Below are 17,851 nucleotides of genomic sequence, written 5' to 3' on the forward strand. Positions count from 1 at the left end.
GATAAGCACTATAATCAATTTATGATGGATATATTGGTTGATTATATAATGGTCTTATTGATCAAATTACTTCTTTCAATTTATTATTCTTTTTATGTAAGGTCTTGGTTTAGATGAAAAAGCTAGTGCCACGAGCGAACCCACGACCTTCGGCTCGATACACCGCTCCTCTAACCACTTGAGCTATCGTACCTTCAACCCACTCGGAGACTAACTCCTCATCTCAACCTACAACCTACAACCTATAGGTGTTACTAGTACTATGTACTAGAGTACTAGAGTAGTACTAGAGTTGATGATGGGTTTTGACCTGCGACTCGTGTGAACCGGCACAGCTACACTCGCGGGATCAAATGTTAGCAATAGTGTTGTGTAGTTTGTTAGTTTTATGTATAAACTTTTTAAATTACGTAGCCTGACTGGCTGTGTTAGAGCTGATGATGGGTTTGGGTCTGCGAGTCGTGTGAACCGGCACAGACTATACTCGCGGGAGAAAATATTATCAATAGTGCTCTGTAATTTGTTAGTTTTATTTATACACCTTTTCAATTACGTAGTCTGACTGTCTTAGAGCTAATGATCGGTTTGGGTCTGCGAATTGAGGGAACCGGCTTTCTCCACTCGCGCGTGTACTATGTACTAGTCGTACATATCGATTTTATCGACTAAAGTTAATTTACCTAATTGCATTGCACTTATTAACATTAATAAATAAGACCGTTATTTAGCGAAATTCAAGACAGAGGAAGACTGACTAGAATCAAGGAGATCGTGAAAATACAATATAAACATTACTGGGCCACGGTGGTAGCCTTGGGGGACCCCTAAATTCTGAGTTATATCGCAGGAAAATACATCTTGAAAATTAAATTTCGATTAAATGCCTTAGCGCGTGTGACCATTGATATCCAAGTTCCATCGAGCCCAAAGACGTAAAAGAGAAGATCTCACTGTATATTAACATAGACATCCCATTTTTGAAAAGGGGGATGAATTCCAGACCCGGGCTTTTTACCGGGCCAGTTTTTTACCCCTTGGAGCAAAAGAAGGAGAGTGAAAGTGTAAAATTCAATAACAGACTTCTTTGTTCGAGGCGTAAGAAAATCAACACGGGGTGGGCGTACATAATACAAGTCGGAGACAAAAGGCCTGGCGGCGGGGGTGCGCGGCAGAATTTCTTCTTTCCCGAGGGGGCGGTTTCGCGAACGCTGCCGACTCTTGACACGAGGTGGGTAAAATAAATAACAACAAACTGGGTCAAGAAAACACAAGGTATGTAAATTTGGCGTTGGATCAAAAGAAGCGAAACGTGTCGTGTCAAAAGTGAGTTTAAACATCGATGACAGCCGGTTATTTCCGATCTGCACTATTTTCCCTTTCTGTCTGTACACAGACGATTAAAGGGGCACCAACCCCTAACAAAATATGCTCAAATTTCGACCATCTCCAAGTCATATCGATCAAGACCATCTGCAAATTATATTGATAAAAATACGCTTTGGATAAATTAAAACTTTAAACCGTTTGACCAACGAAGCTAGTACCAAAGGACACTCTTCGTATAAATAGACAAAAAGACTCAATTAATTATACACAATTTTTTTCGAAATGAAAAATGTGTGTCACAGGCGGGATTCGAACCCACGACTTTCGGCTAAATACGCCGCTCCTCTACCATTTGAGCTACCGTGACAGTAATGTAGTACAATCGTTAATAAAAAGTGTTTCTACATGAAGCCGCGATTTTCTTACAATTGGAATAAAACGGGAAGTCAAAATGCCATTAGCTTACATAAAAATTAATGAATGGAAAGAAGTAATTTGGCAATCGGATCACGAAATATAATAAATATAGTAAGTACAACGAAGTATATCTTCACTAAAGCCCTCCGGGGCCATTTCATTTGTGAAGTTCGTGGGTTCGAATCCCGATCATGACACTTATTTTTATCTCAACATTACCTTATATAAAAATTAATTAATTGAAAGTTAGTATTAATCGTTCTTAAAAAGTGTTTCTATACAAAACCGCGATTTGCTTTCAATTGGAATAAAACGGGGAGTCGAAATGAGAATTTTGTGGCATGGGCGATCGAAGTCACGGTAGCTCAAGTGGTAGAGCAGCGGCGTATTTAGCCGAAAGTCGTGGGTTCGAATCCCGTCTGTGATTCAAATTTTTCATTTCGAAATAATTGTGTATAATTAATTGAGTATTTATATAATTAAGCATAAGCAGATAAAATATTTTTTTTTAAAAATAAAACATTTTTCGTCATTTCTGCATCTAGCTTTCTCTCTGAGATGTCTCGGATGAAAAACTGATGCAAATTCTCTTCTTCAAATCAATTCCTAATTAAGATTCTAAAGCTTGATTCTTTCTTTTCCTTGAAGGCTGAACAATAAACAAAAAAACTCCAGTCATTTCAGAAGGGAAAACCAAAATTTTTAACTTGTAAAACTTAATTCAACTTAGGAAAAGCTTTTACAGGAAATTCGGTAAAATTGGCTTAAATCGTTACACCATGTTACATAAAATCATTTTTGAGATTAATTACAAGTTTAGTTGACGAGTGTCGGTTTATTATCGATCATCTCTGATTCGCCAATCCGGTGGTTAGACGAATGTGATTCTGATTAATCGGCTTACATATGAAGGCCGTTGGGTATCGAAAAAAAGCAAAAATAAGCGGACTCTAAAATCAACTTCTCGGAATAACCTCTATTCATTGTGTTAATTCTTAACCAAATACTAAATATGGTGAAGTTCCAAAACAGACCAGTACCAAACAGCAAGGACGAAAAGTATCAAACCACCCTTAACTATAAATTATATAAAAACTGTAAATATCCTTCATTTCTAACATTTTATGATGTCCATGTTACATGAGAAAGCTCAATTGTTAAACCGCAAAGAATTCCAGCCCGCGGGGCCCAAGGTGATCCACTTGATCATTCATGAACGTCTTCGGATCCGCCCAATCTATCTTCGACTGTTCTTTTACAAACACGTCACCTGGAGTGCATTCATTTTTTCTTTTCTTTGAACAACAAAAAGACATCGACGGTTGTAGTTGACTGACGTTCAGATTGCTTATTGCTAACATATTATCATATGCCCTTGATATTTTTCATCACACTCATCCAGAAAAGTTTCCGTACATTGTTTTTTCTCGTACTTCTTTTATTTTTGTATAAAAGGCTCAAAATTAGTTTTTTATGTTTCCTTTAGATAAAAAAAAATAGGTAAAATGTATGGATCAGGATTATGATCAATTGGACACTATTACTATTCTTAGAGTACTAAGTCCTAAAGGTTTGATGTCTAATTCGCGAGGTTTTCTCCAGTTTTTAATTTGGAACCAGATTCTTTAAATGACTAGAAATATAACTAATAACTTATAGTTATTGAAAAATGACTAAAAGGAGGGAAAATTCAAAAGGTGGGGTTGAGATAGGAAGTTAGTGTCCGAGCGGATCGAAGTCACGATAGCTTAAGGGGTAGAGCAGTGGCGTATCTAGCCGAGGTTCGAATCCCGCTCGTAACACTGATTTTTTATCTCAACTTAAACCTTAACTAATTGAAAAATAACTAATAACTTATCCTAACAGCGTGTACACTATAAAACAATTTTTGAACAGAAAATGTCAAATTTTCAATTCCTAGTACTAATGCCAGTATTAGATTTCCAAAAATCAATAGAAAACATAGCTAATGAAGATCGTAAACATATGACAGCATAATCCCAATTAAATGAGATTTTCTGTAGATTTTCAATGACTTATACAAGTACTGTATTTTTGAAGAGACTTAAAAAAATTAACTAACATGGTAATCAAACATAGGATGGTACATATAGCGAACATACTACTAAGTAGATTTATTTTTGTATATCAAAAGCAGTTTTCGTTTTGTTTTCTTCCTTTAGAGTGAGAACGATTGGGAAGAGTGGGTGTATCAAGATAATGATCATCTGGTCAATATTATTAATATGAGAGTACTAGGTCCTAAAGGTGTGATGTCAAATTCACGAGTTTTCTCCAGTTTTTAATTTGGAACCATCGCCAAATTTTTAATAACTGATACCAGTTTTAATTAGATTCTTTGACTGACTAGAAATATAGCTAATGAACCATCCTAACAGCACATACACTATAAAACAATTTTTGGACCGAAAATCCCAAATTTTCAATACCTAGTACTAATGGCAGTATTAGATTTCCAAAAATCAATGGAAAATATAGTTAATGAAGATAGTTAACAACTATTATTCAGAAATCGTGAGATGCGGTCTGGTGTGATGTAGCTTTCAGAAAAAAATTTTCTTTATCGTGCCAACGTTTCGATCTTTATTGAGATCATCTTCAGGGCCTGGGATTTACAGGTTACAGGTAGTTAAAAACATAACAGCACAATGTCATTAAAAAAATTAACTAACATGGTGATCCAACTTATATGGCATGTTGACATAGAGATGACACATATAGAAAACATAGTAAATAGTTATATTTTTGTATATCAAAAGCAGTTTTTCTTTGTTTTTTTCCTTCAGAGTAAGAATAATTGGCAAGAATGGGTGGATCAGGATTATGATCAACTGGTCACTACTGTCCATTTATTCTCAGAGTATTAGGTCCTTCAAGGTGTGGTGATAAATTCACATCATTGAAAGATTTTCTCCAGTTTTTAATTTGGAACCTTAGCCCCTTGAACCTAAGCTGTTGAAACCTCTAAAAAAGGTCTCGGAATAAATTACATCCAACGTAAGACAGGCTGTTAAGGCGATTGGTTCGACGCTTTGTTTCACCGGAGTTTTGCAACTTTTCCTCCTTTCGATTCATAACACCTCCGGTTTAACGAGAAGTAGCGTGTAATTAAGCGAAACAGCGGTGTCAAACCGTTAACTGCCTAATTAGTAATAACAGGCGAAGGAGAGTAATAAATTATCCCGGCCTTCGGACGGGATCTGTTGCTCTTGATATTAATGCCCCTGTGATATTAACGGCCGTTGACAAATCCTTGGCAAACTGTTCGCCTCCCCAAATTGAACGGACTTTATTTCGGAACTTGGTAACGATCATCTTCCAGGACGGCGTGATTTGTCTAAGTCTTGCTGGTGACAGTTCAGAACTGCGCACGTACGCTCCGCGGTCTATATCCTCCTTCCTTCTTCCTTCGCCAACCCTAATTATAGACAATTTCCGAATAATAGGTCCGTTTTACTTTCTAGCCCACTTTCTAACTTTGCGTAGGTGCCTCTTTCGAAAAAAATAGAAGATGTCGGATTTTACGTTGTTTTAAATTATAGATTCGTCGGGTTTTTCGACCCATTGTTTCCTCCCAGATACGCTTTCTAAACACTGATTGGATTCGACCCGGCCTTCGCAGGTCCTTGCAATTAAGTTTTTACGACCTTTTTCCAATTTTATCTTATTCCCAAACTAATCTTAAATAACAGTAAATTTATTGTAAAAGGACATCTGGTCTTTTAATACAAGCCCGTTTGTCAAATGGCTTCCATCACACGGTCAACACAAATAAAAGTAGCTTTCCAAACAATCCATGAACAAATACAGGATTATATAAAAACTTAACTATGAAATAGAATGAATAGACTATTCAAACAACATGCACGCAGCTACAAGTAATTTTCAATCGCTAATACCAGTATTGGATTTTGAACAATGACTAGAAAAACAATAAAAAAATTTAACATTTACCAGTATTAAATCGAGAAAAAAAACTAATAAGCTAATCATAAATCACGTACGTATCACGTAAAAGGAGGTTTTTTTAAAGAAATGGGGGGGGCGTCAGCGGCCGCACGGTTCAGGCGGCGCTCATCACTGTAAGGTAAAGGTCCCGGGTTCGAATCCAGCGGCCCTGCATTCAAACCCGACATACTTACAAATGAGCTTTTTGGCACCGGCACCCTGAGGGGTTATATGACCTCTGCTCTTGCGAACCCTCGTAAAAAAAAATTCAATATATATGAAATACATATATATAACATACATACGTATATATAAAGAATTCCAACTACCAACTATTTATACCCGTAATTTGTCAATAGTAACTTAATTAACTTTTTTCCAATTTTTAAGCAAAGACGGTTGAGACGAAAAGTTAGTGTCACGAGCTGGATTCGAACCCACGACCTTCGGCAGCCGTGTGTATTTAAAAAAAAGCCATATTACACTCAAAACAAATATGTAAAACAAACACAGACGTTCATACAAAATGTGTGATTTATACAGTTATACAACAGTTTAGAATAGAATACGTCAACGAACCAGACTTGAAAAGTGCCAAATTTAAATCCTTATGATACAAAATTTACCTAATTATTTATCTTTAACATTTATAAGGTTTCGTGGTGCGCATGAACAAATAAATTCTTTTCAATTAATTAAGGCTTTGGTTGAGATAAAAAAGTCAGTGTCACAAGCGGGATTCGAACCCACGACCTTCGGCTATCTACCGCTTGAGCTATCGTGACTTCGATCCACTCGGACACTAACTTCCCATCGTAACCACACCTTTTGAATTTTCCCTCCTTTTTGTCATTTTTCAAATGCCGTGTAATCAGGATTCGATTCTCGGCGACAAATGAAATGGCCACGGGGAGATGTTAGTGAATTGATACTTCATTTTGCTTATTAAATCGATTAGGTTTCGTGGTCCGATTGACCAAATAAATCCTTTTCAATTAATTAAAGCTTTGGTTGAGAAAAAAAGTCAGTGTCACGAGCGGGATCGAACCCACGACCTTCTGCTAAATATTTAACAGGTTTTACCTGTAAATGAATCTTAATCACTAATAATCAAGTCTAAGGAAGTTTTGTTTGTTTTTTTATTGAATAATCACGTTATTATTGTATATTAGGAAATTTAAATTATTATATCTCTTCTTTTGATATTTCGACAAAGATAGATGATAATAGATTTTTTACTGATATTATAAGTAGCTCGTCTCGTTATCTATTTATTCAAATAGAGTTAATAATATCAGTAATTTTATAAATAAATATTGAACCTTTGACTTGATTATCTGTAATTTTTATATATGTTTTAATTTATCACTACCTATAATTTTCCATAAATGTTTGTTTTGGGCGCTTAATTATATTTAAAAGGATCCAGTTTCGAGAGGTGCGTTCATCGCCCCTATAAGAATTTCTTTTTAAATGTATTAATTCACTTTTTCTGACTAATAAATAGCGATTCAGAGCTGATTGGCTCGTTCGGATAGTTAACGAGAGCTATTTTTAGGACCAGCCTCGATAGCACTGCAGGGTTTCTTTTTCCAGTGTGGATGGTCACCTTGAATCCTGTTCCCCTTGAAGGTTCGCCGGTTTCTCATTCGACGCGCAGTCGACTGTGCATCTTCAATTTCCCCTTTTTCCAAATACAAAACAAAACGTGCAATTTTTCAAACAATTCGAACGTTTCCGCGTCGTTAGCGTTGTAAGATGACAAACAGTGTGTTTAAACCCTTCGAATAAACAGATGGGAGAAAGCAAATAATCGGAAATATCAATGTTTGCAGAAATGATTCACTCGGAATTATTTACATCGTACCATCTGAAATATTGAATAATATTTTTTCTCCAATGCCACATGTCGCACTGGGTTTGTACGTTGACTTTTTGATTTCTTATTGATACCTCTTTGCAGCAACCACAATAAACCACTAATGAAATAGTAAGTTTCGATAGCAAATAAACGGCGAAAAACTTATTCTTAGATAGCCTTGCTGGTTACTAGGAGGTTCACAATTTTTCACCAACTTTGCGTATGTTAAATGATAATTAGCATAAACATTAATTTCATACAGTTATGATTTGAAAATGTTTTTTCTTCTTCAATGTCAAACGACACCCTTCTCAAACTAGCTATGAATTTCACCATTATCTTGCTCAAATACATATATTTTTATATTTGATATAAATAAATAGTGGGAATGCGTGAAATGTCGGTGGTCGCATGGTTTAGGCGTTGACAAGGCGCTCATCACTGTAAAGCAAAGGTCCAGGGTTCGAATCCAGCGGCCCTGCATTCGAACCCGACATACTTACAAATGTTTTTTTTTTTTTTTTCAAAAACACCGGCACCCTGAGGGTTTATATGACCTCTGCTGTTACGAACCCTCGTATAACTAATATCATTATTAGATTTAAAAAAAATGGCTAGAAAATATAACTATGCAACTAGTTTAACTGCGAGCAGGAAACTAAAAAAGTTTTACTCGAGATTTTCAATTAGTTATACCACTATAAGATTTTACCCAATACGTGAAAAAATCAAGAATAATACCAGTATTAGTTTGTACACGAAAACTTAAAAAAAGTCAAGACGTAGTATCAGTATTAGATTTTAAACAAAGACTTTAAAAAAACACCAAGAATTAATACCAGTATAAGGTTTTACATAAAAACATTTTTAAAAAATCGAGAAGTAATACCAAAATTAGATTTTACACAATTAGTAAAAAAATTCAAGATGTAATACCAGATAAAAGTATTAGTTTGAACACGAAAATTAAAAAAAAAGTTCAGAAGTACCAGTATTAAGTAAAATATTGTAGTACCAGTATTAGATTTTAAATAAATACTTTTTTTTTTAAAGTCAAGAACAATATCAGTTTAAGGTTTTACACAAAAACATTTTTATAAAATCAAGAAGTAATAACAGTATTAGATTTTACACAATTACTAAAAAAAATCTATAAGTAATACCATTATTAGATTTTATATAAGAAGGAAAACAAATATTCTAGAAGGAATACGGGTATTAGTATTCCTTCACAATAAGTAAAACAAAATTCAAGAAGTACTACCAGTATTACATTTGAAACAATAATTTTTTAAAAATTCAAGAAGTAATAACGGTATTAGATTTACATAAAAACTTTTATTCAAATTCAAAAAGTAATATTAGTATTAGATTTTATACAATAAGTTCAAAAAAGTGAAGAAGTAATGCCAGTATTAGGCGTTGCATAAAAACTTGTTTTTTTAATTTAAGAAGTAATACCAGTATTAGATTTTATACGATAAATTAAATAGAGTCTAAAACTCTAACCTAACAAGCCAAACGAAGTAACCTAGAGATTTTGGATAAACAGTAGTAAAATAGAACTATTCCATTAGTCTAACATGGTCATTACTACTAAAGGATGGTTTCTAGAGATTTTCATGAACTAATACCATTTTATGTATTCCAAAGATTTTTAACGATTAATGCCGCATTTAAGTTAACTAAACTATCGATTTCCGTTGTCACCATTCCGACCGGGATCGTCCTTTTGACCTGGGGACCGCGTCTGTTGAGCCTTCCGCCCTTCAATGGCACCAGAACCCACCTGAATTATTGTGACTTGCGTAGTTGTGAGCCAAATGATATGCCTGTGTCTGAGTGCAATCAGTGTAAATATATTATATTCAACAATTAATCTTTATGTAAGGTATTTATTGAAATAAAAAAGTTAGTGCCACGAGCGGGTTTCGAACCCATGACCTTCGGCTAAATAACCCGGTGCTCTACCGTATTTAGCCGAAGGTCGTGGGTTCGAAACCCGCTCGTGGCACTAACTTTTTTATTTCAACCAATACCTTACATAAAGATTAATTAACTGAAAGAAGTCATTTGATCAATCGGACCACGAAATATAATAGATATTCAACAATGTTCAAATAAAGTATATCTTTAGCCACCATTTATCATTTATTTATTTATTTTTTAGTTTTGTCTAATAATTTAATTTACCACTTTCACTGACATTTCATGTAACCCCCTGTATTCATTAAAATCCTATAGAAAAAGATTACAAGGTAAAAAGGGTATAAACATTTTTATATGTTTTATCTACATTTTCATTGAAGTTTATGTAATGTAATATGACGATTATTGTCGTTATTATTTGTTCATTTCAACTTGTTTTAATTGCGGGGTATTTTATGTTCGGTTGGGTCCCCGCCTTTCTCTTTCTGTTTCATTTTTCTTATTACTTAATCCCTTTTCCGCCTTTTATTACACATTAAGAAAAAAGTTTCTTCGGTTTTCCCTTCATCTCGTTTTGCATGTTAATCCGAGAAAGTCACGACGTCAATAAATCAAAAGTAGACAAACGTCGCCGTGTGTTTTTATTCGAAACGACCCGACGGTAAACAATCTCAAGAAGGGCCGAGGTAGACAATGAATTGGATTTCACTTTTAGGGCGTGCCACGTCGGCATTGTTTAAGCTTATTGTCCGCCCTGATGAAAAGGAGACAATGTACTTTTCTAATTATACGTGTGATTCGGTCAGAAATGGGTTATTAGGATTCCCGACCGTCCTTCCTCGTAACGTCCACAGGGCGGCCTAGTTTACCGATCGAGAATGACATGATGAAGATTTATTGGGTTAGCATTGACCGCACATCAATAAAAAATGTCCTTATCACGTATGCAGCCATGGAAACAAATAGAAATCTGATGTGTTTACAACAGGGGCGGACCATTTCAAAGAAGGACCAAGTGGCCCAGTGCCTAATTCCTTGTGCTTCAGGAATTTTAGTTATTGACTATTGACCAGATCTTGGTTTTATTTATTTCCTTTGACCATCGTTTTCCTGGAGTACATGGTGCGAAAAGACTTTCTTCGAAGTACACGACTACAATGGGCCAGCGTGAGACACGTGGCTCCCATGGTCTTCCGATAGCTATCACAATGAGCGTAGGCCGTCTACTTTCCTAGAGATATTTACATTAATTACAGTTAATGACTCCAAGGCCCAAGGCTCACCCACGCTGGAGAAAATATTACTTCGAATCCGAAATATGATAATCCTCCTAGGTTTATCATTCTTTTCTGTTTTTTTTTTTTGTTTTTTATCCCTTTTGAAAAAAGCCGACGGCTATTATTTCACCGAGGCGTTGAATTTTACGTTTGTTCTCCTTTTGTCTTTCAAGAATGATTTGGTTTTTAATTCTTTAATTTGGTTTTTGTTTTTCAGAAATCGAAGCGAGCGAAGCCTGCCAGTGGTTGAGGGCTGCCGGCTTTCCACAGTATGCCCAGATGTACGAAGGTGAGTTGTGACAAATTTTTTAAGCAAAGTCCAATCTGATCAATAATAAATAGTACACATCAGACAAATTTGATTGCGATATTAATTGGTAATATTTGTACAATATGAAGCACTGATAATAAATGTATATAATTTTATCAGTTACATACTGTTGTATCTATAATAAATAATAATAAAGTTTATATGCCGACAAACAGCTTAGGTCATCGCCGGCCCTCTGCGTGTTTTCCTTTTTTTTAGCGTTTCGATCTGGTTACTGACACTGATTTCAAATATATACTACGTTGATATTCTAGAATGCTAGTCTCTCGTTTGTACCTCAGGTTGTCAAATACAGAATAGAAACAAAACATGTAATACATATATCACCACAAACATTAGTGTCTGGACACATTCATTCCCCCAGAGTACTCGATATCCCTCGGGGCGGGGTTATAAGCAACCCCTTTCTTTCACGCTAATAAATTACTTTTGCTCTCCAGACGTCATACACTCACCCCACAGTACTCGATATTCCTCCGGGCGGGGTTATAAGCTACCCCTTCCTATCCCGCTAATAAATTACATTCATTACAATAAATTAAGACAACACTCGATAGAAACATAGAAGTCTGGTTACATTCACTCCCCGAGAGTACGCGTTATTCAATTGGGCGGGGTTAAATCACCCCTTTCTTTCATGCTAATAAATTACACTCATTACAATAAATTAACATACAGTCAAACACAGACAGAACACAAACACACATAACAAAACTATATACATTTAAAAATCCCTTTATCCTTGAGGTACCGGAACAGCGATCTGTGCCAGCTGCCGTGCTCCAAGACTACGCACAAGTCCGATGATATGCCAAAATATTGTCTATATACATCAAGCCTTCTACAATTGAAGAGGTGCTCGACCGTTATTCTGTTATGGAAGATTTTTGGAAGATTCTGCGTATTTTTCGCATACAAGACCACATGCTCGACCGTCTCCAGCATGCCATCCTCGCACAATGGACTGTCTTTCAGTCCAAACCCATGGAGCTTGGCTGAGCAGTCCCCATGCCCCGATAACTTGACTACCTAACTGGGATATGTAATGGTCCATCTTCATAAAAGTAATGCCCAAGCGTCTCTCTATGTTGCCGAACAGCCGATATTTTATGTTATGGTAATTATTGATTGTTTTAATCACCAGAAGAAAAATTGCGCCCGTTCTCGTAAACCAAATTCTCTACCAAATGAACTGTTTTTACCGACAGGTGCAAAACACACACATTAGACCAAAAAATTTGATGTTATTGATTATTTAGATATGTAGTATATGCGTAACACTAAAGCCCCGACCTGTAATACTTTTTGTTAAGAAATTAACCGCTGAACGTAAAAAAATTTAAGCGGAACTGGGTCACCTCTCTTTGTTCTTTCAGGCACGAATCCGGGCCAGGTGAGTATTCCGTCTCGCATTCACAATGTCCCTCCTGGCTTCGTTAACAATCTCGAGGCGGAATCTATAACCTAAACGGAAGAACGATGATGCATGGCGGTTATAAAGTGATGGGGATAAATGAGTGATAGGATGGTCGGAGTTTTCCGGAGCCGCAACGTGAGAAATGTTACCAGACCCCATTAGCAGGAGAGCGTCGTCGTTTTCAGACCCGGCAACTTTCCATCTCCGACGCCGCCTCCATTTACAAAATCTTCCCTCTAAATAACGCACAATAACGTCAATAATCAGTCAATATAACGGTTTGGTTTAAAAAGTCGACAACTCTCACATTCTCCACAGTTGTTCCTCTTTCTACCGATCTCCCACTCTCGCTCACTCTCTCTCTCTCTCTCTCTCTCTCTCTCTCTCTCTCTCTCTCTCTTTTATTTTTCTCTCTCTCTCTTTCTCTCGCTCCTCCCTGCCTCTCTCAATCTAGCTATTTATCTATCTATACCTTTCTTATCTCTGTATCTCTTCCTCTTCTACCTGTATCTCTCTCTTTGAGTGTGAGAGAGAGAAAGAGTTACAAAAAGGGGAGAAAGATTCAAATTAGGAAATGGAAAGGAATGTATTTATCTATCTATATCTTGTTTTCTCTCCCTCCCTCCCTCTTTCATTCACACTCTCTCTCTCTCTCTCTCTCTCTCTCTCTCTCTCTCTCTCTCTCCATCTTCTCTTCTCTTCTCTTTTCTTGTCTTCTCTTCTCTTTAATTCAAACACACAAATAAAACAGAAATATGTATAAGCCTTTAAGTTTATAATCCAAACAAACCAACTAATTGGCTATCCATTTTAGAGAAACCAGAATATCAGATGGCCGAAGTAGCCTGAAACGCCAAAGAGGAAAACAATTGATTTCTTCCAATCCTTAATCCCCGGCTGGATATCGGCGCTCTTTCCGATAAAATTCCCCTCTATATTTAGCAAACGGTTTGCCAGTATATCTAAATTAAATATTTTAATTGGTCTAGAGATAAGTATTGGAATATAATTGACAGACGAACGTATCTCACGAGACGATAAAGCCAGAAGTTTCGGGAAAATCCATGCGATCCAGGAAAATTTTAAAAATGGAGGTGAATGTCCGTAATTGTTTTTTTTATCAAATCAATTGTTATAGTAGTTTTTTTTCCGGCGATCGACCAAGTAGACTAAGATCGCAGGGAGGGTCGGATGACGGAATTGGTGATGTAGGTAAACACAGGTTATGTAAATAAGTGCGAGTGAAAGATCCGGATTATCCTAGGCGGTCTTCATTGCATTAATCAAAACCGTTTGCCTTTCACCGCGATCGGGAGGATTAATCCTCGTCCTCCTCGATAAGGGAAACACCCGACGGCTAAATAAAAAATGAAAAAAAACCCTGTCGCCGTTTTAATTTACGACGACTCGCCCCGGGCGCATTGTTATCGGGGCTAATTTAATGTTGTTCCTTTCAACAGCTTAATAACAGATCCGACGTAGAACGGGAGGGCATATGGACCGCTTCTGACCCTGTTAGCCGAGAGAGCGAAAGTGTTCCAGTCATTACTGGACCGCTGCCTACTTTTTCGACAGAAGGTTTTTAACAAGAAAAGACATTTTTTTTCAGCGCGACAAAAAGAGTCATAAGATAAAACGAGGTTTTGTTGTAAGGAGTATACTAGAAGAGCAAGGTTTTAAATTGTATCAGTTTTATAATTAATACTTATTATAATAATTAATTTATAATTTATTCTGGAGTAAACTTACAACCGTACTATAAACAGGACATCATCCTACAAAGCATGTCGGGAACACACTTACCCGATGCAACGGTACTACCGAAGTAAAGTTATATCTGTGTGCACATGTCACTTTCAACGACAACCACTTTGCTTTCATTTAAATAAAAACTGAAATGTTGTGAAAAGTGCTGAGGATGGCAACGTGATGATCATGTTTACTTTCGCTTTCGCTTTTGTTTGTCTGATAAGGTGATCTTCACTGGTTGGCCTGCGTGGTTTTTGTCAATCATCTGTTTATATAGGTGCGTTAGTTAAGCGGGAACACACTTACTCGATGCAACGCTATGCGACGCTACCTGATTCTACTCGACCCCTTGCCACGTTTTGGTAGGGTGTGCACATCTATGCGACGTCAAGCTCACGCCACATATAGTCACACAGGGTATATCACATAAATCAGTATCACAATCGCAACGCCTCTTTTGTTCTTAATGCACTATTTTGAGAAAACCATGATATCAATTGTCAGTTAATTTTTTTTAAATAAAATTATTCCGGTGTTTTGATAAATTTTCATAATTAAATAATTTTTATAAAAACTAATGAATTTTTAATCTCAGTTAATTTGGTTTTATTAAAATAAGAATGTTGTAATTAATATAACGACCAAATTACATATACATAGTTTGAATAAACTGCAAAAAATATGAGTGTCCTGTTCTGACGCTGCTCTACGAAAATAGTGTAATCGTATAAGCAAAACCATGAAAAAGATTGTTAGTTCAATTTTATGAGAAAAACTATGAAATGAATTCTTAGTTCAATTTTATGAGCAAAACCGTGTAATAAATTGTTAGTTCAATTTTATGAGCAAAACCATGAAATAAATTGTTACTTCAATTTTATGAGCAAAACCATGAAATAGATTGTTAGTTCAATTTTATGAGCAAAACCATGAAATAGATTGTTAGTTCAATTTTATGAGAAAAACTATGAAATGAATTCTTAGTTCAATTTTATGAGCAAAACCGTGTAATAAATTCTTAGTTCAATTTTATAAGCAAAACCATGAAATGAATTGTTAGTTCAATTTTATGAGCAAAACCGTGTAATAAATTGTTATTTAAATTCATTATATCCAAAAATGGTATTCCAGTGTTTTAATCATTTTTCTACCAAACCATTAAAAAAAATTTTTTTAAATAAAAACTAATGAATATTTGATCTCGGTTAATTTGGTTTTTACTGAAATAAATATGACGTAATATAACGACAATAATACATGTAGTTTGAATAAAAATATGAGTGTCCGGTTCTTTTGTCTTCGACTGTACTCGATGTTACACGACGAAAATCTGGGCAGTGGGGATCACAGAGCGTAGAGTAGGGTAGCATAGCATCAGGCAGATGTGCACAATACAATCTTATTGAAAAATAGACTTTGGATTTGCGTCGAGTAGCGTCGCATAGCGTTGCATCGGGTAAGTGTGTTCCCGGCTTAAGGCTGAAAGGATATAAAACGATCTCAAGGCCGTACACTGCGTTTGAAATGCTGCAGGCTAGAACACATCCTTTGATTTAGAAGGTATATCCTGAAACATCCCGAACTAGCAACCTATTAAAAAAAACTGATTAGTATTACTCCACGTTCCTATTTGTTTCGTTTTTAATTCGTCAGAAGAGTCAAACAACATATTTTTATCTGAAGAGTATGCTGGTGGGGTCAAATCTATAAAATAGCACTTCTATCATCCCGGAGTTTAGTTGCGCATGAAAACTTTATATAACTGTCCTATAAAATAGGACATACATTCTAAAAATATCAGGTAGAAAGGGTCTGTCTGAAGGTTTTATAATACCACATGCAAATACTATATCCTATGATCAGCAACTAGGCAAGGCAGTTGCATAGGATATGCTCTATTGTCTCTGCCTCCTTTACACACAAACTGTTAATAGTCTATTCTAAATCTAATTTATTAAGAAAGAGTTTGAGGTTAGGGACTTAATTAGATAATTACACCAAATGTGGTTGTGAGTTTTTTTTACTCAACTCAATTTAGATATATATATGTACAGCATTGAATAAATGTTTTTTTCACAAAGACACCTTGAGTTATAATTGGGATTCTTTAAATAAAAAGCCCCACTGAGCTGAGTAACAAGTGACTTTGTTCGTCCTTAAAACTAATAATCCCCGATAAGGACACCCTTTGCCCTAATTGACCTACATTGTTCATAGTAAAGGGCTGAAGTGTCTTGGGCACGAGATTAACCTTTTATTTCGAAATATGAAAACAAAATAAACATCTGGTCTCGAAGTGAAAATTTCGGTTTCTAGGTGAAGGCCCCTGCCTGAGTTGCGTGGGCTGCGAGATCACCTGAGGAATTATTCGAAAAAGAATAATTTACTGCATTTAATAACGACATTAATTAATATTTAAATTTAAATGGGGCAATTAAAATCTTTTTAAATTGACATTTATAAATTTCAGGCTTAAGGGGATTTAATATTCGCCAGTACGTAATCAATCAACCGGCTTATTTTTAGTCCGGAAATTTTTATTTTAATGTATAGATTTGTGTGGGTGAAATGTTCCGCTAAAATAATTTTCGTCAATTATGGATTTATTTATACTCTGAAACTTTTTCCCCTGCAAATTTAAAATAAATTATCACTGTATACAGCTGTAAAAAAATCCTGATTTTTTAAAATAAAAACGTTTTTATGTTTACACCGGCGTCGCTCGATTACAGTTTAAATTAAAACATTTAACTTTAGACAATCAAATTTGAAAAATTTGGATAAAAAATAAGTTGTGAGATTTCTCTGTGTAGACTGCGAGTCCTTACCTAATCAGTGTTCGTTGTAAATGTATTTTTTTATTCAACCATACATGTGACGGACGGGACAAAAATTAAAATACAAATACAAAGAACATGTAAATTAATTCGGGCAATAACTAAAAATCAAACGTGACTCATTTCACTGAAAACCAAGAGGAACATTTTTGAACATTTGGAAATTCAAAAATAGCACGTATAACACTTAAAAAAACTCATAACCATAATTGTTGATAAACAACGTTTAAACCATTGAAAGGACCGACGATCACATCCGAAACAATAAAAAATCAGACTTCAACCAACAGCAGCGGAAAACAAATACAACGCCATTTGTAACTTTACTTCGCAGAAATCGCACAGATACACTAAAATTGTAGAATGAAAAACCCAACAAGGATAGGCAGACCAAAATGGTCGGTACCGATAAAATTACAAAAATAAAAAACGTAATGGAGTAAAAAAATAAAATAAAAATGTCTGAAAATGTTATGCCTTTATATATCAAAATAATGATATAATTAATTATTCTAATAGATTTTTGCTGCTATATCCATTAGTAAAAATATTTTATTTTTTGAGTGGTTATTTTAAGGTTATATATTTTGCATTGCAAGGGAGTGCGTATTGGTTAGGCTAAAGTTAAAGTTAAGACGGATTACGTTGCGTTAGGTAAGATTAGAAACGGATTAGATAAGCTAAGAGTTTGTAATAATTAGGTTTAGTTAGGTAGATTATGTTAAAATTAGGGATAGG

At 35.4% G+C, this 17,851-nt stretch overlaps 1 protein-coding gene across 2 annotated transcripts in view; it reads left to right on the forward strand.

The window, feature by feature from the left end:
* The window catches only part of LOC106669061 (rho GTPase-activating protein 7), a 275,493-nt gene that overhangs the window by 230,460 nt on the left and 27,182 nt on the right, over positions 1–17,851 (forward strand). For both annotated transcript variants that reach the window (XM_024226362.1, XM_024226363.1), the window contains one exon: positions 10,997–11,068. In XM_024226362.1, the coding sequence (XP_024082130.1) occupies positions 10,997–11,068 (72 nt within the window). The remainder of the gene's footprint in view (positions 1–10,996; positions 11,069–17,851) is intronic.

The sequence above is a fragment of the Cimex lectularius genome, unplaced genomic scaffold (genome assembly GCF_000648675.2).
Source record: "Cimex lectularius strain Harlan isolate CLEC.00 unplaced genomic scaffold, Clec_2.1 scaffold171, whole genome shotgun sequence".
Classification (NCBI taxonomy): domain Eukaryota; kingdom Metazoa; phylum Arthropoda; class Insecta; order Hemiptera; family Cimicidae; genus Cimex; species Cimex lectularius.